General features: G+C 39.9%; 1 protein-coding gene across 1 annotated transcript; it reads right to left on the bottom strand.

Annotated features, from left to right (window-relative positions):
• Positions 1 to 98: 98 nt before the first annotated feature.
• Positions 99 to 20,241, bottom strand: LOC138137976 (calcium-activated chloride channel regulator 1-like). Its single transcript, XM_069057604.1, has 6 exons — positions 20,180 to 20,241; positions 19,070 to 19,703; positions 3,818 to 4,091; positions 3,607 to 3,763; positions 1,975 to 3,551; positions 99 to 1,919 (listed from the first exon to the last, which is right to left on the bottom strand). The coding sequence occupies exons 2-6, from the start codon at positions 19,226 to 19,228 to the stop codon at positions 439 to 441; spliced, it is 3,648 nt and encodes a 1,215-aa protein (XP_068913705.1). The 5' UTR covers positions 19,229 to 19,703; positions 20,180 to 20,241; the 3' UTR covers positions 99 to 438.
• Between the last annotated feature and the right edge of the window lie 1,199 nt (positions 20,242 to 21,440).

The raw sequence follows: 21,440 nt of genomic DNA, 5'->3' as shown, positions 1-21,440 counted from the left end.
TGTTATTTAACTCATCGACTGTTTTTCATACATTTGTTTTTTGGGATTACATCAAATGTGAAAGGTTTTCAAAGTTTTTTGAAGAAAAACTAAACGAGTGGAACTAAAAAAAGTACATATTTTATTGCATATTATATTTGTCGACGAATTACAAAAATTATGAAAATATATATACATCTTAAGCCTAACAAACAACTACATAATAATTATGTACAAAATATTTAAACAATACGAAACTCAATAGAACGGCCACCCACACGTGAGATCAGTCTCAAATGAAATTTGTATAAAACTACAAACATTGCTTAATACTAAGTACTGGCTTTATATAATAACGTACATGGATATTGACTAGCAAAAGGATTTAAAAAAATCAACAAACAAAAATTACTCCTCGCGTCATAAATACGTAGTACAAGTCTCCGTGATCACGCACCGTTACACCATCGTCACGTTCCGCCTCTTCTTGTCACCGCTGTTGACGGACGACAACGATCCTTGCAAGCTAGGATTGAACGGTACCAGAGTCTCGTTTCTTTGCATGGACTGGTATATGGGGTGTCCTTGTTGATTACCCTGATGCACTCCGTATATGTTGTAGTTGACAGGGTAACCGTTGGAGTTGAAAGCGGGCAACGGGGGCACCGGGGGCGGAATGTGGTGCTGATTTTGATAGTGTTCCGGAACTAGGTGTCCATTCAAGCTCATGTGGTCGATATTTTGTCCGTTGAGCGACATGTGATCCACTTGGGGGTTGATCAGCAGCTCTTGATGGGGATTCATCATCTGGTCGTCCATGTTTTCCATGGGGCTGTGCCTGCGTTCGTGTTCGTGCAACAACTGCGAGGCGCTCCACGAATTGTAAGGACTCAAAGGATGACCGTTCCTGTTCAGAGTGCCGTTGGAGATGACGCTCAATCCTTGATAGCCGTTGTTGGGGGTTCCCATGTCGCGTTGCTGATGGTGCGCCATCTGCTGTTGTTTCAATTCTTCGATCAGTTGTTGTTCTTGTTGGTTCACCAGAGAATACCGTTTCTTCGCGTCTTCCTCGTATTCGTACTTCAGCGGAACGCCGACCTGATGAGGATCGGGTATATCCGTGGCGTAAGTGTTTTGGTTTTGGGGCAAGTTCTGCGGAGTGCTCGGAACGATGGTGATCGTGGAAGATAGCTTGTCAGTTTTAGTCGAATTGTTGCCGCCTTTCTTGTGAGAATCGCGATGACCGCGTTTTTTCAAAACGCAGAAATAACAGTACACGATCAGGAGGACTATCAAAAGGATAAATCCTATGACTATCGGCAGGATCAACTCCAGTCCGAAGCCCATCGTTTTGGAGATGCTGGGACTGACCGGATGGACTCCCACGGAGTTGACGTTGTTGGGCCAGAAAGTTTGTTCGTTGGACGCGTACGTCGGAGGTACGGTCGGTGGCGGCGGGGGCGACGGTACCAGAACTCGGACCCAGTTCGAGACGGGTCCGCTGATGTCGGACGAAAATTGCGGGTAGGGTTTCATAGCGAAGTACAGAGGTTTGTCGAGGAGATCTTTATTTTGGGACATGTCCAAAGTGAACGTGGTCTCGGAACCGGGCGCCAGCGGAATCGCCTGACCGTTGTTCCACGGAGTCGCTTTGGTTTCGAAACCGTCGGTGATGTCTTGGACGTTGAAGGCGTACTTGACTTGGTAGCGCGACACCGATTGGCCTCCTATGTCCGGGGAACTCCAAGAGAGGCGAGCTTTCATGTCTTCCGGAATCACTTGAGCCCTCAGATCGCCGATCCGACCGGCCGGGACTTCGCTCTCAGACGCGATGTCTTCCGCGGTAATCATCATCGTTACTTTCGGCAGGACGCGTTGGAAAGGCGAGATGGGAGTCACGCCGGCCGAAGAGATGGACGAACCGCAGCAAGGTCTGTCATCTGCAACAGAAAAACCGCTGCAGAACTGAACGAACTCGCAACTCGCAAAACTTACCGTCGAAATTCACCAGATCCGTCCACGTGTACGCTGTGTTTCCGTTATCGCCGATGGCAACTTCGAAACTGTACAGACCGGCACCGGTCTCGCTCGCGCCGAAGTACCTGGTGTAGATCCCGTCACCCTTGGTGACGTCCGGATCCCCGGACCCGGTGTCCAACAATTCGAACGTCTTCTTGTGCGGCATCGAACCGTTAATCTCCGGCTTGGCCACGGTAACTTCGACCTTAGCCCCCAAAACTGGGATCTCGCCCTTTTTCACCTCGACCAGGAGAATCAGAGGACCGTGACCTTGATTCCTGTGCGTCCAAAATCGAGCTCGCACCACCGGTGCGGTCGCCGAGATCGGAGTGGCCGTCACTTGCAAGAAGTGGGGTTGGGGGTTGCCCGAGTACGGTTCGACGACGTACGTCCAGGTCCCGCTTTCGGAAATGTTCGCCGCCAAGCCGATCATCTTGAAGTCGATGTATCTGTCGTTCCTCTCCGTGAACACCTGGTGACTCGGACTGATCAACTTGAGACTTTTGATCAGGGGAGTGACCGAGTTGTGAGTGAAGAACGTGAACTGCGACGGTTTTCCCATGGTGGAGTCCAACATGAAGCTCCCGGTGATGGAGCTGCGGCCGTCGTCGGTGATCTCCCTCCGGTGGATCTCAATCGGGAGATCGGAAGCGCTTCCCGAGTAGAATCTCTGGACGATGTCGCAAAGAACGTTCTTGAGTTCGAAATACGTCGAAAGCAGCGTCGTATCGACGTTCAATTTCCGTTCGAAAACTGTGTAAGCGACACCTCCGGTCTCTTCCGCCAACGAGTTCAACAAATTTGTTCGCATTATCGTCGGATAATTGATCGTGGCGATTTTGGTCTTCATCTTCTTCACTTTCTCCAAAGTTTTGTTGATCTGCTGGTTGGATTCCATGCCCGCGGCTATTATCACGATGACGTTATTAGCCGGACCGTTCGTCTTGGTCCTGTTGTCCAACATCGTCACCGCCTCTTTGATCGCACAATCCAGACATCCCGGTTGGAGATGCTCGGCGGGGGTGTAAGGAATCTTCGAGTAAAACATGTCTCGATTGTCTCTGTCTCTGTTCTTGTTGTCGTCGACCGAGACGATATCGACCACTTTCTTGGAGGAACCCTCCCCCGCCAAAACTAGACCGATTTCGGTGTTGCCCGGGAGTATGTTCCTCGCCCAATATCTCAACACCAGTCTGAGATAACTCCACGACTCTCTCTGCATCATGTCTTTGGTGTTCTCAAGAACAAAAACGTAGCGCGTCAAGTTTTGTTTCTTGTAGCTGATTTTGATAGACGTGTCTATCAACTGGTTGCTGTTGACGTTGTTGATGCCATTACCAGACACGAAATCTTGATGCTTGATGATAACATCGAGAACGCTTCGTCTCTGACAGATCGAATTGTGCTTGGTCGGTGCGAATCGATCGTGATTGCCGTCGTCGCAAAACATGGACACTTGCGGAGCTTCCGCGGCGAACATGATGGAACTGCGAGCCCTCGCGTCCACCATCTTGGTGGTGTTGTACTCGGCTTTGGGATCGGAAGTGCAAATCCTGCAACAAGAGCGTCAGGCACTCCAGCAAACCTTTTCTCGTTGTCCTCACTCACCCGTTGTCGCTTATCGGAAGATCCGAACACCCTGTGGCCTTGGGCTGTTTGGTCTGGTCGTCGTAGAAGCACATGGGGTAGATGGGGTCGTTGCGGTAGCCTTGTTCGTCGAAGACGCCGTACCGGTACTTGGCGAACTCCTTGACCACAGAGCGGGCTGCACACAAGAATCGACGATTAGTTAGTTTCGCGAAGCGCGACCAAAACCTACCTAAGGTGGCGTCCCGCTGCATCAGAGCTTCGTAGGTCAGATAGATCTGATCTCCCGGCTCTCCGCAGCCCAGAGACTGTTGCGTGTAGATCCTGCCCCTGGACGGTCCACGTGGCAACACCGTCACATCGGGGGTTTCACCCGAACCGGAAACGACGGTCGAGGATGCGCAAGAATCCGGCCACGTCGGCGGAAGCAAGACAGTTGCCGAACGAAGAAAGGCCCTGCTGTCGAGGGCGGAGAACAGGTATTGAGACGCACTTGTGAGGGTTTCCTGAAACGAAAAAAAATACTAGGATCGAGTCGGCGAGGTCACGAGAAACGCGCTTGCATCATCGCAAATCTATAACCCACTTTCGTCGTAACCATCGAGAAACTCATCATCTCTTCTTCAACTACGGTGGAGGGAATTTAATCTAATCGGATAGGGTGGTGCATTTCGCATTTGCATATTCAGGAGAAAGACATCGTCCGATTTACATGTCAAAGGAACAGTTTAGGGAAGAATGCGCCGCCCTCCCATCGGAATCGCGCAGGAAACAAAGGGAAGTCATCGAACGGGGGCCCTTTGATGTGCGGGGACGGCGTCCATCACGAGAGGATGTAAATTAACAGTTTGGCTCGTCCCGGCCGTGAGAACTGAAAGGCGCTTCGTGACTCGAAACGTTAAACTTGAGTAAGAAGAAGACTCGAAAAAAACCTAAACACACAAGAGAACGTAAAACGTAAACATACATGCGCATCATCGCAACTTATAAATACCATCACCCGAGCAATTACGATGGCGAAGAAAACCTGCTGCGGTGTTAACCTTTTGGCCGTTATTAATTTTTTTCCTCGTAATTAAAGGTCGAACGAAGAATCCTTTCGAATTTCGCCGGGGGCGGCAGCACTGCCGATCGTGATCAACCAACAAAACGTTCGATTTGCATCGGCCGATTTGTCGCACCTGTTTGGCTAACACATCTATCTCTTCCGCAATTAAAAACGGCGAACGTCTCGAGGCCTTAATTACCGGCAGGAATGACGGCCGGATTACTATTGTGTGCTGTACCGTTAGACGAACGTTTCGTTATGTCTTTTATGGAAAATGACACACCCACACGGCCGAAATTTGGTTACGTAATGATAAGGATTTTTATAATTACGTACCGCAGACGCAACAGATCGTGATGGCCTAGATGCCGTGCCATATGAGCCAGTCGACAACAATTGACGACTTTCACGGCATCCAATCCGCGATTGCCCTTTTACCTTTGGGTGAAGAGTCGCGCCAATTAGGAGCGCGCAATCTCGTGGGGAAACGAGACGTCCCAGTTAAAAAAATTTCTTAATTTAGGATTACTGCAAGCGCGAGCTTAATTGTGTTCTCGTTAATTACAAGAAATATTAATATAATGGTAACGACGCTATGAAAAGGAGAAATTCTTCTCATTCGGGACGGTTCAAAGACCTCGCGGTGGTAATTGGCGGCATCGATATTGCCGCCACTCGAGCTTTTAAAAAGCCATCAATACGGATTAGTTGTGATTTATCGGCGCGCTCCGGCATCCTTCTTAAAAATCTTCACCGGACAAACAAAATGATCAATTTCTGCACTCGAGGCTGGCGAATTTCGAAAAACGACTCGGACAAGTCAACTCCGATTATTCGCGGCATCTGGCACGGTCGGTTTTGTGTGGCACCGGAGTCGTTAAATTCCTTCGCATCCATTGTTCGCGTACGGTTGCCGCGTTCCTCATCCATAAATTTATTATGGATTAAAGCAATACTGTTAGAGATGTGTGTGGTGTGTGTGAGGCGAGCAATTCCTCGGCGAGTAGACCGCACTCGAGAAATTTCTCACAGTTGTGTCGAAAAATCGTGATCGGATCAACATGTGAACGGGTCCACCTCGAAGCGATCACGATCCGAATCGCATTGGGAAAAACGCGTGCCCATATCAAGACGAAGACGACGCCGACGAAACTGAAAGTGGCGACTCCTCGACAAAACCCGAGTGCCGTTAGGACGACAGTGACGGGGTCAGAGGTGGTCGCGACTCGCGACCTAACGGGAGTTGTACATGTTCTTTCGTTTTTATCGCTCGTTATTGTCGGAGAAAAGCAAATCGTCGGATTTATTGCGATTTATGCGTGACCCGCCGTTAAGGTCGTTAATGGTCCGGATTCGGACTTTTTTCGGCGGGGCTTCTCGGATCGATGGCGGCACCGGTGGCGGCGCATCATCGATTTCGCGGTGCCGGGGACGGTGGTTCCCACGGCACCGATAAATTAGTACGAGTTAATTCTGGCCGTGTAATCAGATGATGAAGGGTAAATTACCGGATCGTGGAGACGTGTGTGGGCAAAATTTGGCGTTTTTAGCCGTTGCTCTTAGCGTAATAACAGTCCGACTTAAAGAGAGCACTTTCCTATTGAATTACGGAAGATGACGAATCAGATTCTTCAATTTAGATTTTTCCGGAGATTGTGGCTTTTTATTATGCGGTGTGAACAGCAGGTACGCCGGTGAAAAACGTCGAAATTTGATCCGCGGCCCCCCTTGACACTTTTAACACTTCGTCTGGTCGTCCGGAAGGTTAATGGATTTTTGTACGGCCTAATGGAGGGTATGAACTCGGCTCGTTCCACTAATCTGCCGTTTAATTAAATGCCTCGTGTAAAGTAACGGTGGTGACGCGACCGAAACAAAAAATTTATTGTTACCGCCGACTTGTGCAAATAAATGTCTTCTGTCAAAATACCACGCTCGACGGGGACGACGGCGGCAACGAGCGAATCTAGAGCAGAGGTCGGCCCCGTCAGGTTGAAGACGTGCCACCGGTCGTCTAGCTTATCGAATTTCTGCAGCAGTTGCAGATTAGTAAAGTGCAACGCACGAACACCTGTCGTAATTGCTGCCACCCATGCAGGTGGATTAATTTCCAAACGGCGTGCTCGGTGAAAAATTTTAATTGAAAGTTGAAAACAATTTGCCAGGAAAATCTCGAATATGCGATTCGAACGAAATGCCAACCAACAACGTCGGACGAGAATGTTTTCAAACATCGAATGTGGTCATTTGGCCAATGTGGCGTGGAAGAAATTGAATAATCAGGTGCAACGATCTTGTTTTTCTTGATTTATTTATTGATTTTTCAATTAGCGAGATTACATCAGAGAGGAAATTATTCATGAAATCGGCACAGAACACGTAGGGATAAAAATAGTAGTTTATTTAACGAGTTCGTGTGTAAATTGGGCTTTTTTTGGCATTTCACTCGCGTTTTAAACTGGCCCACTCATGCCAAAAAATGCCCAATTTACACAAGCACGAGTTGAATACAACGTTTTTTTGTTCGACGAGCCCCTTAAAGGCTCCAAATCGCTAAAAATCTTTAAAATTAGCTTGACGTTTCGTTTTGACAAGTTGTGACATTTATCACACAGGAGAAATTTCTCAAATTCTGGCAGTGTCGAACAAAAAAAAGTATTTCTAATTGTTTCTGTGCGAAGAGTAATTTATAAAACTGAAAATCCCTCTTAAATGCTCCAATTCAGCGTAAACAAAAAGTTAAATAAACCTGATGGCCCCTTGTTTACATTCTGGATGCCATTAACAAAATTAGTGTTTCTTAAACGGTCGTCCGACCACGTGATCTTCAGTAAACGACTTAATTGGTGTATACATTTTTATATGTATTACATTTTTCTCTCTATAAGAGAATGAAGAAAAACAATTGAGAAAAACTGAATAGTTATTTACACTACGAGAAAGGAAGGTAAAGCTTTTGTTTACGCGAATTGTAACGGAGTGGACGATGCAAGATTCAATTCAAGTGAACGAAAGCGGCCTTACTCTCGAGTGCTGTATTTGGTTTTGTTCGATACCTCCTTAGAAAGTGAAGTCTGTAACTTTGTATTAAAAATTTTAAATAAAATAAATAAATCACATTTTCGGAGAGATCTGTTGCTATGAAAAAAAAAATCAAAATAAACAAAATTTTGTAAAGTCAATAAAGGAAATGGATGTTGAAGAATTCTATGTTCCTGATGTCCTGGAAGAGGCAAGTGCCGCGAAGTATCAAATGGTGCCTACGAAATCAAAATTACGATACCAGAAAGAATTGGAAATATTTACACAATGGCAGACCGAGAAATGGATCAAGGGAAAAGACGAAAATGTTATGATGGCATATTTTAAAAGTGTAAAAGCAGCATCAGCGGGGTCAAGATATAGTGGAGTAAAATCGGACTGAAATTATGACTTTTAGTGATTCCAAGGTATAACTAAATGAGACCTATACTATCTTGTAGAGGACATTTTGGGGCATAAGGAATGGCCATCTACAACTTTTTTTAATAGGACCGAACTTTGAAAACGGCCTTTATACGTAGTTGAGGTGTAGTCCGAAAAACTTCGTTTCTCGTAACATTTAACGCTGTGTTAATTCAACCATTGAAGCTATAATTATGGTTTTCTGTATATTTGTAGTAAAAAGTACAGCGCTTCCAATAGCGAATCGGAAATTTCGCGAATATCGATAGTTTTGAAAAAAATAATTAATAAATTTAGATTAATCAAAAATGCGCATCGTAAACTTCACTCTGCTGGGACCTATGTGAAATGTTGAAAATTTCGATACACATGCAGCGAGTCAAATGTAACTAAGATATTGGAAAAGTTTTTAAAAAAAGAATTAAGTCAGTAGCCCGTATACTTTTTGAGAAAATAATTTTTTTATTCGACGAGCGAACGCGCCGGGCGGCTCCTGGCAGGCAGATATAACCCGGCACGCGTATTTAGTCGTCTATCGATGTAGGGATTGTAGCAGTCTAAAAACAATAATTGTGAAATTTTGAGTAGGTAAATTTTTTGTATTTTTGCTAAAATTTACCTACTTTAAATGATTTCTTCTTCGTCATATTCATCCTCATATAAACACGAAACGTTGTTCTGACATTTTTTGCAAGAACAATCACTCCAGGATCTTAAGCCTTCCTTGATGCACATACATTTATTGTTTAATTATTTTTTTTTATTTAAGAAGGATAGATAAGCAATACCATTACAAAAAAAAAGCAAAATATTATTTCTCGTCGATTCTCCTGTTCCTATAAAAAATGTTAGAAAAATGTCTTCAAAGTCAATCAATATCAAAAAATATTCTTTTTCCACTACTAGTCTCAGAAGGCTTCATTATTGACTCTCGAACCGACCCCAGAAGTAGAATTTCTCTCCCAAGGTTAATAATGATTTTCATTATTAACCTAGGTGAATAATGAACAGCCGTCACCTAGCAACGAAAGATTTTCGTTGATTTCATTGGTTAACGTAGACGATTTTCATAGCAACCGTTGAAAAATGAGAACTCGGATCGTCGCATCGGACAAAATAATTTTAGTAATAATTATTATCCGAAAGGGTTTTAACGTATCTAGTAATGGAAAAAATAGTATATAAACCACGGTGAAGAAGTCCCTTATAGCCTTCGCACCTTAGAACCCTCGGCACGCCTCGGGCTTTAATCTTGGCGCTCTGGCTATAATCATGAACTTCCTCACCTTGGTGTATAATATACTATTTTATACTAGTTTGAATTGCAGTTCATTTCTCTCTTTTTTTACTTCCTGTTCTTTTGCAAAATATGCTCATTTTAAGTATGTCAAAAGATTTACCTATGGGTATTTTAGTGCACATATGTGAAAATTAAATTTGCAAGTGTTACCAGCGATGCATTTTTTAACGTTTTAAAATCGGTAAAAAAAAACAGCATACAATGTCCTTCTGAAAACATTTATAGAGTTAGGGAAGTTAAACTTGATGACTATGACCGAGGTGTTAAAATTTCTAGATACTAAATTCGCACTGGCTTTTTTAAAAAATAAAACTGAGACCATTAACATATTAAACCAACTGAGGTATAAACTGACTACAACCCCCAATAAGTCTGCTAAAACATTGCCACCAACAGATGATGCTTTTGGTCAACATGTGCTAAGGTATTAACATTAAAAAATAATAATTATTATGTACATACTTCACTCGAATTTTAGATGCATTGATCAATTACGTATATCGTTGTGTAGTCATGTATAGTTTGTCCAGCGAGAGATTGGTTGACATAAAATTCATTAAAATGTAAAATTGTAGTGCTGGGTTAATTTAATACAATTTAAAATCTCCCAATCTAAACAAGGGCATTTTACAACCTGTTTTAGCTACAATGGATCCCATACCTAATGACATTAAAAAACTGATGAACATTTTTTGCACAGACCAATGATGCCAAAATAATAAATGTATGTGCATGAAGGAAGGTTTAAAATGCTGCAGATTGTTCTTGCAAAAAATGTCACAACAATGTTTCTTGTTTAGGTATATGAGAATGAAGATGACGACGAGAGCATTTAAAATAGGTAAATTTTAGCAAAAATACAAAAAATTTACCTACTCAAAATTTTACAATTATTGTTTTTAGACTGCTACAATCCCTACATCAATAGACGACTTAATACGCGTGTCGGGTTATATCTGCCTGCCAGGAGCCGCCCGGCGCGTTGGCTCGTCGCATAAAAAAATTATTTTCTCAAAAAGTATACGGGCTACTGACTTAATTCTTTTTTTAAAAACTTTTTCAATATCTTAGTTACATTTGACTCGCTGCATGTGTATCGAAATTTTCAACATTTCACATAGGTCCCAGCAGAGTGAAGTTTACGATGCGCATTTTTGATTAATCTAAATTTATTAATTATTTTTTTCAAAACTATCGATATTTGCGAAATTTGCGATTCACTATTGGAAGCGCTGTACTTTTTACTACAAATATACAGAAAATCATAATTATAGCTTCAATGGTTGAATTAATACAACGTTAAATGTTACGAGAAACGTAGTTTTTCGGACTACACCTCAACTACGTATAAAGGCCGTTTTCAAAGTTCGGTCCTATTAAAAAAAGTTGTAGATGGCCATTCCTTATGCCCCAAAATGTCCTCTACATTTAGTTATACCTTGGAATCACCTACCCTCAGAAATAAGCGAGCTAGATATGTGATTTTACTCCACTAATATTCAATGTTGAAGAATTCACTGTTTGTATTTCAAAACGTTGACATCTCCAGGTTTTAATATAATAAATGGTACAGGTTCAGCAGTCTCACCTCGTTTTTGAAAACAAAATGTAGAAATCATCTGCCGAAAAAAGCTGCAACTATTTCAAAAAACGATGTTTGCAAGTTTTTACTGGAAGCGGCGGACCAAGAGTGGATCCTTCAGAAAGTTGTAATGATGATGGGCATATTCGGTGACTGTCGCTGTGATGAATTATGTAAAATTATGAATTGTTACATGTAGCTATTATTGGTATGTAATTATTTTCAATATACAAATTCTTTTTCATAAAATCGAATTTCAATTATGCGTGAGCGAAAGTGAAACCTTCACCCACTAGTAACCACGGATACAGACTCACTTTCTAGGGAGGTATTGAACAAAAGAATGTTTAGATTTAAATTTTTTCGAAACGTTTTTCACTATGAAAAACGGCAATTTTTTTTTTTAATTACATAACTGTAAAGGTCAAAGAAGTTATTAAATATCAAATCTTGTTGAAATATCCCAATTCCTAATTCCATTTAAGAGTATGTAGATACATATTTTCACACAAAGAACGATAAATGATCTATTACAGTCTAAGTGGGTTATGGGCAAATATGTACCTTGTTATCACAAAAAAAAGAAACTTATGACTTTCAAATGTCTGATTTGCAAATATTAGTATGTACTTCCAAACTGAATGACTTTGAATGAGTTTTGGAAGTGTCTATAGTAACATACTGTACCAATTTTTTTTTGCTTTCCGATAGTACATAGTAGTTATTTATTATTTGTTTATCGGTGCTCTTCAAAATATTTTTGAACTACAACTTGTGAATTCGTTAATAAATAAGTACAAATTCACATGTTGTTAACCTGTTTCGTTTACACTCAAGTTGAGGTCACTTCTGACAGAAGTATTGCAAGGTTGAACCGCCTAAAATAATTGACTAGCTACTCTGAAATATCGTTCACGGTTCATACTTAAAGTTCATCGGTGCATTTAATCCTTTCAACACAAAAAACACATCTAACCTAAAATTTGACAGATTACACATCGCTGCGACTTTCGTCAAATTAGGAGGTTTTGAATTCGATGTTAGACTACGTCCACTGATAGAATGCATTTTTTTAAATATCCTTAGATAACAAAATCCCCAAACCATAACATTAAAATATTAAGAAAGTATCATAGATTGTGTTGGTATTATCTTGAAGCATTCGCGCCACTGATTCTCATTGGTTGTTATAAAACCCACGCGAAAAATAAATTATATGACATTTCAAATTTGAAATTGTCAGTGCTGTCAAGTGATTTAAGCATTTAGATTTGCGATTTTTCATCTTTAGAGCTTTGTTTTGCGTTCCTCTGGTTTTAAAAGTTATTAGTTTTGATCGTGTTGCTGTTTTGATCTTCTCCGTTGCGATTTTTGTTGATTTCTTTGAATTTGTGAAGTGCCTCAAGAATCTAGCATAATGAACACTTTAAGTGACATTACAAACATCGAAAATGATACAGAGGTAATTTTTGTTCATGCATTAAATATTAAATAATCTCTTATTTGTTTTAGCCATTTCCGAAAAAAGCTGGATATTTTCATTTCAGTAGCCAGCTTTTTTCGGAAATTCGAAAATGTATTGTGCGTTGCATTTTTAAATCCATGGGGCACATTATCACTCTTGAAATACCCTGTATTAATAAAACCTAATATATTACCCCTGCTATACTGAAGTTTTCTTTCGTCTTTCCTAAGTGCAAACATGCAGAATAATAATAAAACATCACGTGTAAACCTGTTCTTTCATTTTTTTAAATTTCGCGCCGGATCTATTTCTTATAGCGTAGAGTGAACACTTTTAGTTACATTTATGTCAAGCAATCTATCAGTGGACAGAGTTTACTACCAAACATGTAGCCTGAGACATGTCCTGCTCCAATTATAAACATTTTTGAAAACCTGGGACTCACATTACATATAAAATAAACTTAGTCAAAAATCTCACTTCTTAACGTGGTCCTAACCTAACTTTTGTCATTGATCTTCTAAGACATACTTCACAATGTTGTGAAAAATTCAAAAACTACTTGAACTTTTCAATTGAACACTCGATACTTCCACTTAAAACTGACTTTTAAATCTAAATTTTCCGGGACACTCAAATTTAACAGAATCCGGCATTGTGATTTTCATTTAACGAGATGCACTTTAACCATACGTATAAATTAAATTGGAGTGTCTGTCATTATTTCAATATTTAAGCGCATTTTCGAACTTTCCGGGTTACTTACGCGATACATCCAGAAAACATTTAAACAGGTTTTTTTTCTGTCTGTCCAGCTGTCTTTTTTAATCCACCTAATTCAAAAACTGCCGTATCGATTTTCTTCAAACAAAGTTTGTTAGAAAGAAAACATTCCTAATTGTATTCTGAACTTTGTTTCATTCAATACAACAACAGATAGCTGCCCAATAACGATAAATCTGTCCCGAGCATATGGCGGTGTAGCGAGTTCGCCTCGTTCATTTCTGTTGTCGATTTTAATCCGAGCGGCGTCAACGTGAAGTCGTGTCACCTCGGTCTTCGTTTTTTACGTTGCAATCCCCAAACGTCGCAAGTAATTTTTTAATTCAATTCTTACTTTTCACAAATTCTTTGTGGTGGTCTGCGATGCGTTTATTTGTCTGATCTCTCCCTTCTTCTTGATCGGTTTTTGTTAGGTTGGATAAGTTGAACTTTTAAAATGACTTCAATTTGCTCCAATAATTTGACAGTATTTAGTTCGAGCAGGGTTACGCGAACTTTTGGAGACGTTTTAACTTGATACTGACGTCACATTCCTTAACATTTTCAGTGAACTATGGATGCAGGCACTTTCAAAGGGTTAACATACGCTATCAAAACCCCCAGGTATATAAAATAAAAGCTAGTGCGTAAAATACCTCCAATTCGGAAGCGATGTGTAACGCATGAGGAATTAAGAATGCCACTCCAGTCACGGTTTAAAGGGTTGCGTCTTTTAAATGACATTTCTGTAATGAGTCAAGCAAACGTCGCAATTTAATTATCTGTTTAGTCCGCATTGTTTTCGGCCACCCTGTACACCACTTTTCTCCAACACCGGACGATGTTCATTTTTAATCTTGCATATTTCCCTCGATCCCAACAGATGATAAAATCGGAATGTTCATAAATCGTCCTCGCTGATTAACTAACACAAATTAATATTGTTAAGGTTAATTTTCGATTCTTGTTCACCTGTGAAAAATACGTTCGCTTTTTCACGGCGCAGAGCCGCAATTACCGTTGCGTAGAAGGGGGCCCCGCCATCGATTAAGTACGTATTTACATAATTTACGATCGGCCTACGGTGGCCAACACAGTTAATTAACCATCACAAAGCAGCTTCATATATTAAATTATGACAAGTCGTATTGTAACCAGAAAATACCGATCTCCGTTGGGCCCCCGGCAGCCGCTACCGTGTACCTCTTCTGTTACACGTTCCCGAAGGCCAAAAAAAAGACATCAAGGCGGTCAGCCGGCGTCGATATTGAATTAGGTTCTGCGGTTGCTTTGGCCGTACCGATTCGGTTGCGGTTTCCTCCTAATTAGGTGCATCTTCCGCGTTGAAAACTTCCAACAAATCCGGAATCCGATGGGACAACGAAGAGCCGTGGGATTGTTTAATAATCCAATATAACCTTGCCGGGCCTCGCCCACCTCTGCTGCAGGTGTTAACTGATAGACAAACACTGGATGTTTATTTTCAATTGTTGAAATTATCACGGTAGCCATGATTTTCGTCGTCGGACTGATCGTCTCACGCATCGTCGATATCGCCCGTCTTCACGCCAACCGCCGACGAAACGTCGACCAACACGTATCCTCTCGATCCAGAAACGTGACTTTCGGTCACGAAACGCGAACGTCTTCGATCTAAATATCAGCATCGTCGAAAACGAAAAGCAAGTCTTTGTTCTTCGGAACCGGAGAAGAGAATGTCAAGGGGAAAATCAGCGGTGGTGCCATCTTGAAAATGAGTTATTGCGATGGGCATCCTTGGAAATGCGTCGGATAATTACGATCGCAAATCGACGATGTTATTATCGCATTGCGGAACGCTCGCCCGTTTGTTATTGAAATTACGATGGCGTCATTACCATTCGATAATGTTTTCACCTCGGGATGTTTTTAAAGAGTCGTGTTTGTGCTGTTGATGTACGCATTTTTTCGTGCGACCTTCGAGGCGAAAACGTGACGATTTTCGAATTCCTCCGGCGACGGTGGAAGGGATTTTTCGATCCTCCAAGGCGAAGAGAGAATTATTAATTCGCAGAGGTGAAAACGAAAATGAGGCGTTTCGACGTCATCGCGCGCAAAAACGAAACGAGTGCGTGACGCTGTTTAATCAGTTTCGGAACGATTATCCTGATTAGCAGGACTTCGGGCGCCCATTAGGCTACTTTCCAGTGAAGACGTCAATGAAAATTAGCACGTCTGAACAGCGCCTACGCAAATAAATAAATGTAGGTACACGGAGTGATTCACATTCACAAATGAGTCAATTTTTTCTTTTCACAAAATTTGCGAACACGATTCCCAAAAGCTTTAAATTAAGAAAGTTTCGGAGTTGACCGCTTGACTTCTTCCTTTTCAACAATTTACTCTTAATAACTAAATTTCACATAATTTACTTATCGAAAATTGAGCATGAGACAATCATATATTTCTTAATTTCCGGACCTCACAGTATGCACCGACAAATACGAAAATAAATCTAGGAATAAATCACGGCTGTTATAAAAAACGACAACCACATTTACGTAACATTTAGTGTCGATCAAAAAAGGATGGAAAAACTGCTTCCACGAAAAAATTATGAGCGATTAGTGATCGTGCAATGTGTTTATGGAAAAAAAAAGATATATTATTGTTCTCACCATCTGAAAGTGATGATTATGAAGACGTCAACGTTTATTTTTTACTTTAGAGTTTTAGCAAACATTTATAACTTTCCAAAGATTGTACTCGTTGTCGTCTGATAATATTTGAAGCAAAAAGGGAGACGTTATCAGACAAGAGAAAAGAAAATATTTACGTTAAATGGAGGATGCATAATAAATCCGCATAGAATATGCACCATTTGAATGACTCAGTTTCTCAAGCTGCAACACACATCTACGCATTTCACCATTGTGTGACTGTCAATGTGAGTATTTGATCTGGGTAAATGATTTCGAGCTCAAGGAAAATATCTGGAATTAAAATAAAAAGGAAAAACTATGGCGTATTTGTACAGGGTGAGTCAAGTTTTACCGCCCGATCGAAAACACCCATTTCTAATCAATTTTAAATTGTCAAAAAATTCAGGAATGATTTTGTATCGCTACGGAACATTCTGTAGAGATATCAATTTTTTTAATGAAACAGTATTTCCTTTTAATTCAATAACCGCTACAATAATTTACATAATTTTTCACTGATTAATTCCCACGTATGTACATCAAACCTGCGTGTTCAGCCAATCAGAGCGCTTGCTTTCGTCAAAAATTTTTATCGCGATAAAAACGTCCTACTACTCTTGTCATCTGTCAAAAGTGATTAAAACTGCATGCTGCTCCTGTCAGATTTTCAAATTGTTTATAACAATTGTGTTTTTAATAACTGTAGGTACATTTATTATAAATAAATAATTAACATAAAAGTTTGTATTCTGGAATTAATCTTGCCAAAAATAACACGACCCAACTACAGGTGTCCCAAAATTGGCGTACAAACTACTTAATACCTTCTCGAGGATGTTTAAATGTACATGAAAAAAATATGGAAAAAATGTTTCCGACAAAAAAATTAATTATTTTTATTATTATTATTAACGGTAATTCAATGTAAACAAAGATATATTCGTACATCATTACCTTGCAATGTGACCGTAGTGGATTTAAAATAATTTTTTCGATTTCCAAAGCTTCTAAATTCTCTATTATGCAGGACTAGATATTGGTAGTGAGTGATCTTGTACTTTGTGATAAAATGTACGATTAGAGGTAGCTATCATGACAATTTCATGCATATATTTCAAAATAATTGACCTGTTGAGTGCCACTTTCAAAGACCGCTAAATCATCAAATAAGTCCAATAGATTTTTTTTAACATTTTTCGGACGTTTACGGCAATCTCTTCTACACCGTAGTGCACCGTTAGTACGCCATTTCTGGGACACCCTGTATTTATATCTGATAAATTTCCCAATTTTTACTTAAACATTTTTGCTCGTTGATATTTTGGCATTTTTATTATATTGAGGTGAAAATTGAGCTAAAGCTCTCGGGCCAGAATAAAAATCCCCAAATTCAACGCGTAAAATTGTCAAAGCAAAAAGTTTGCGTAAAATTGAAAAATGTATCCCATAAAAAAATTAGGTCCTGTTATTTTACCTGCGAGTCTTTTCAAACGTTTTGGAAAAATTTGATTTTGATATTGAAATCATGAAAACATCACCGGTTTTTGAAATACATACATACATAAATGGAATTTGACATGAAAGTGCAAAATTTAGCAATGATTTATTATTAAATTTGGCGGTCACTTCCACAAAAAAAGTTGACATGGGTTGTTTATGGTACCCTTTAGGGACTTAAAAATTACTAGAAAAGTTCTCAACAGATGTTTGTTGGCTGTTTACCAACAATGAGGTACATATTTATTTATGACACTGCAGTTGTAAATCCTGGTCATTTTTCGTTGTTAATGTTAAAATTGGAATAATTCAAAAACTAATAATTTTCTTTTGATGCAAATTTCATAAATATGTTTTTTGAATCAATTGTGAATTATGAGTGTGTACGCAACTGGATTCAAAAGGATTCAACGACACAGCGGCAGCATTTTCGTCGAGTGAAAAAGTGTAAAGTTTGATGGCTCATTGCGAATTTACAAAGAAGTGATAAAGAACGATAACCCACATATTTCCGAAAAAAAAAAATTCAACCGCAAACAACCAATTGGATTTATTGTGTACCAGCAGGGTCCAGAGAGAATGTCGGTAATTATTAGAAAATTAGAGCGGTACAACTGTCGGTCTACGAGATTGAATGGTGGTACTCTTTGTCGTGGGATCATATCTAGTACTGACATCCGAAAAATTCCCGCCATTCGAACGTTGCAGCCTTTGAACTGGCTCGTTAAAAGGAATGCCTTGACTGTTGCTTGAAAAATTTTGATAAAATAACACGATACGATTAGATGAATAACTGGCAAGTTATCCGCATAGCACAAAAAGAACTTTTATGTGCTTATCTACCTTATTTACATAGGCATCGGCGCGACTAGTTTAAGCTTTTTGAATATTCGCACAAAGGAGGTCACAACCTCACCTCCACCTCGTTGCAAAAAAGGACCGCAGTGAAAACACGAGGAGCAGCGTATCCGAATTTACGCTTTACTACACAAGTAAAAGTACCATCGACAATTAAATAAACACAGTCAGTCGATGTCTAATTGAACGACAATAGAGAGATAAAAGAAATATCCCAGTCTCCAACTTTCAAATCGAATCTCTGCTGTTCGAAATTGATTAGGCTTTTCTCGATTTCACCCGGAGAACCGTCCGTCCGCGGATGATTTCCTCGTGAGAGGAACGCTTTAACGAGCCAAAATTGGATTTTTTTTCGCCACGTTCGGATCAAATCAAATTCAGACATGTGAAGGTTGGACGGTGCATTTTAACGTGCATGAAATTACACATTGTCCTGGCGTGATGGAGTTAAAGGACAATGGAAAAAATCTAATGACTGGCCTGGCAGGCCGTTAAAACCGTTCTCGGATAAAAATTAATCTCGGTATTTATTCTCGGGAGCCATTAAGCTCGAAAGTGGTTCGTTATCGGGGAATTTTAAAAGGCGACAACGACGGCTCCCAGACGCTGACTCGAGGGTGGCGATATCGCGAAATTTTTCGCGTTATCACCACCCGCTCAGATTGCATCACGGACCATGAACAAAAGAACAAAAGTCAAAAATCAGTCACGGTCCGCCGTCCGTGCACAACGATTTTGTTGTAGTAAATAAACTTGGCGAAAAATTGATGTTCGATTTCGTAATTTATTGTTTGCGCCGTCGTTGCATAAGCGACGACAATGCGACATATTTTTCCGGTTTTTTTACCTCGAGATTATCAAGGACGATCCTGCAGTCCTTGACGGGGACGCCTTCGGTGATTTTGACGACGAAGTCCTCGTATGCGCCGTTCTTCAACTCCAAACAGCAGCACGTCCGTCCAAGAACCGCCACAAGCAAAAATCCAAAAACAATTTGTCCCTCCATCGTTTTTCGATAACAAAATGTCTTTAATATATTTTTTTTTTTTCAAAAATCACACATGTCTTATGGTGCACCACAGCACGGTTCGCGTCTCGACGCTATCGATTGTTGAAAACGGTAACCAGGGCGACGAGTGTACGATAACAACAAAAATGTTTTTGAGGTCGGCGTTACGCTCCGGCGATGACGATTCTAACCGGAAGTTGGGGCAACCAACCTCCACGAACGCTGGCAACGAACTGGCGGAACAGCAGAAGAAGAACCGGCGCGGCGGAGCGACGGGACTACTCCCACTATTTTACGGGATGCACTTCGTTGCACGGTATGGCACGCCGTGCTGCGAGTGGGTAAGTGAGGTAGCCGGTGCCTCGGGGTGGACGAGGTATTTACCGCCGATCTTCGGGTTGCATATGTGGTGCATCGGCGAAGACGTTTGGCGAAGAGAACCAATGCCACGATTTCGATTCGGGGCTGATATCTGAAACAAAAAAATCTTTGTTTTTGGAGAAGTGGAAATTGAATATTACTCCACAAGGTCCCTAATTGCCTCATAACAGATCGAAAAAAAGTTGAACAAACCAAACCCGAGGGTCGAGTTTTTCCAATTTTCTCAATTTGTTACAAGCAAGCATCGTTATGTTTCCTTGTTTTAAAGTATATTTCCTAGAGGCTACTTCGCATTGGCGTACATTTTATAAAATATGATACATACAGTATACAGGGTATATTTTTAAAATGTGCCGAAATTTTACCTACGAGGTTGTGAGACAACGTAGAAAACTAAAAGCAATTAAAAAAAATTGTAGCTCAAAAAATAAATGTCACTTTATTTTTGACATAGAATTTTTAAAATATTTTTTCCGAGGTCTACATGAAGCCAGTAGCTCGTGGTTAAAATTTATCCACGCATTTCAATAACACCCTGTATGTAAAATAAGTAAAGAGTAAAATTACCAAAGGAGCAGTCTTTTAGATTGTAACTTTTATTATTCTTTTAGAAGTTAAACACTCGCAATAGTCGCAATACAACTAAAATGAATTATTATTTACGTTACTTTATTTATAACATTTTCTGAATTATCTTTATTTATAAATAAGATAAACACAATTATTTACATAAGTAATTCAAGAAAGTAATCCAATACTTCCTACTTACATTTCATAATTGTTTCAAATTTTTTGAAATTTTATAAGATAAATGAGACGACCTCCACAAAGTAACATTAGTTACATATTGATACATACAGCCTGTAACAGAAATAAGTATGCACATTAATTTTAACTAGCAATCAAACTCATCAAGAGCAAGAAATGTAGAACTCGGAAAAAATATTTAAAAAATTCTATGTCAAAAAATAAAGTGACTTATTTTTTAAATTACAATTTTTTTTAATTGCTTTTAGTCTTCTAAGTTGTCCTAGAACCTCGTAGGTAAAATTTCGGCACATTTTAAAAATACACCCTGTATATCATGTTTTATAAAATGTACGCCAATGCGAAGTAACCTATAGGAAATATGCTTTAAAACAAGGAAAGCGCATTGGTGTACATTTTATAAAATGTGATATACAGGGTGTATTTTTAAAATGTGCCGAAATTTTACCTACGAGGTTGTTTGACAACGTAGAAGACTAAAAGCAATTAAAAAAAATTGTAGCTCAAAAAATTAGTCATTTTATTTTTTGACATAGAATTTTTTAGATATTTTTTCCGAGTTCTACATGAAGCCAGTAGCTCGTGGTTAAAATATTTGTACAACTTTCAATAACACCCTGTATATATTTTTTTTGTAAACCTGTTTTGTAATGTAAACCTTCTCGTTAATGAGTTAAAATTGTTTAAAATTTTCGACGCTACCCGCCACTGGAGACTATGCCATCTGGTCGACAGGGATACCCGACTACATAAACAAAAAAGTGTAAACTAATTGTTATAAATACTGATATGATTGTTCAAAGTATCTGTGACGACCGTTTCTAAGCATTTTTGCGAAAACAAAATTATACTGTCCATTGTTATATTTACACAAACGGCTCGTTAATTTATGGGGGGGAAAATGCTAAAAAAAATTGCCGATTTGGAAAAAATGATACATAGAAAAATTGTTCATCATGAAGAGTTCTGTTACTGGTTAAAATTAATGTACTTATTTCTGTTACACCTTGTATATTGATAAGATTTTTTATTGCTAGAGATTCTGAGAATCTACTACAAG

The sequence above is a fragment of the Tenebrio molitor genome, chromosome 9, assembly GCF_963966145.1.
Source record: "Tenebrio molitor chromosome 9, icTenMoli1.1, whole genome shotgun sequence".
In the NCBI taxonomy this organism is placed as follows: domain Eukaryota; kingdom Metazoa; phylum Arthropoda; class Insecta; order Coleoptera; family Tenebrionidae; genus Tenebrio; species Tenebrio molitor.
Note: the sequence above shows the minus strand (reverse complement) of the source record. Positions and strands in the feature narration are given on the sequence as shown.

What these genes read in the sequence shown, in the direction of transcription:
- LOC138137976 (XM_069057604.1), bottom strand. Translation starts at nt 19,228, where the DNA reads ATGGAGGGACAAATTGTTTTTGGATTTTTGCTTGTGGCGGTTCTTGGA. An exon ending in TCGTCCTTGATAATCTCGAG is followed by an intron (nt 4,092 to 19,069) that starts GTAAAAAAACCG and finishes TTTTCGTTTCAG; the next exon opens with GAAACCCTCACAAGTGCGTC. An exon ending in GCAGCGGGACGCCACCTTAG is followed by an intron (nt 3,764 to 3,817) that starts GTAGGTTTTGGT and finishes TCTTGTGTGCAG; the next exon opens with CCCGCTCTGTGGTCAAGGAG.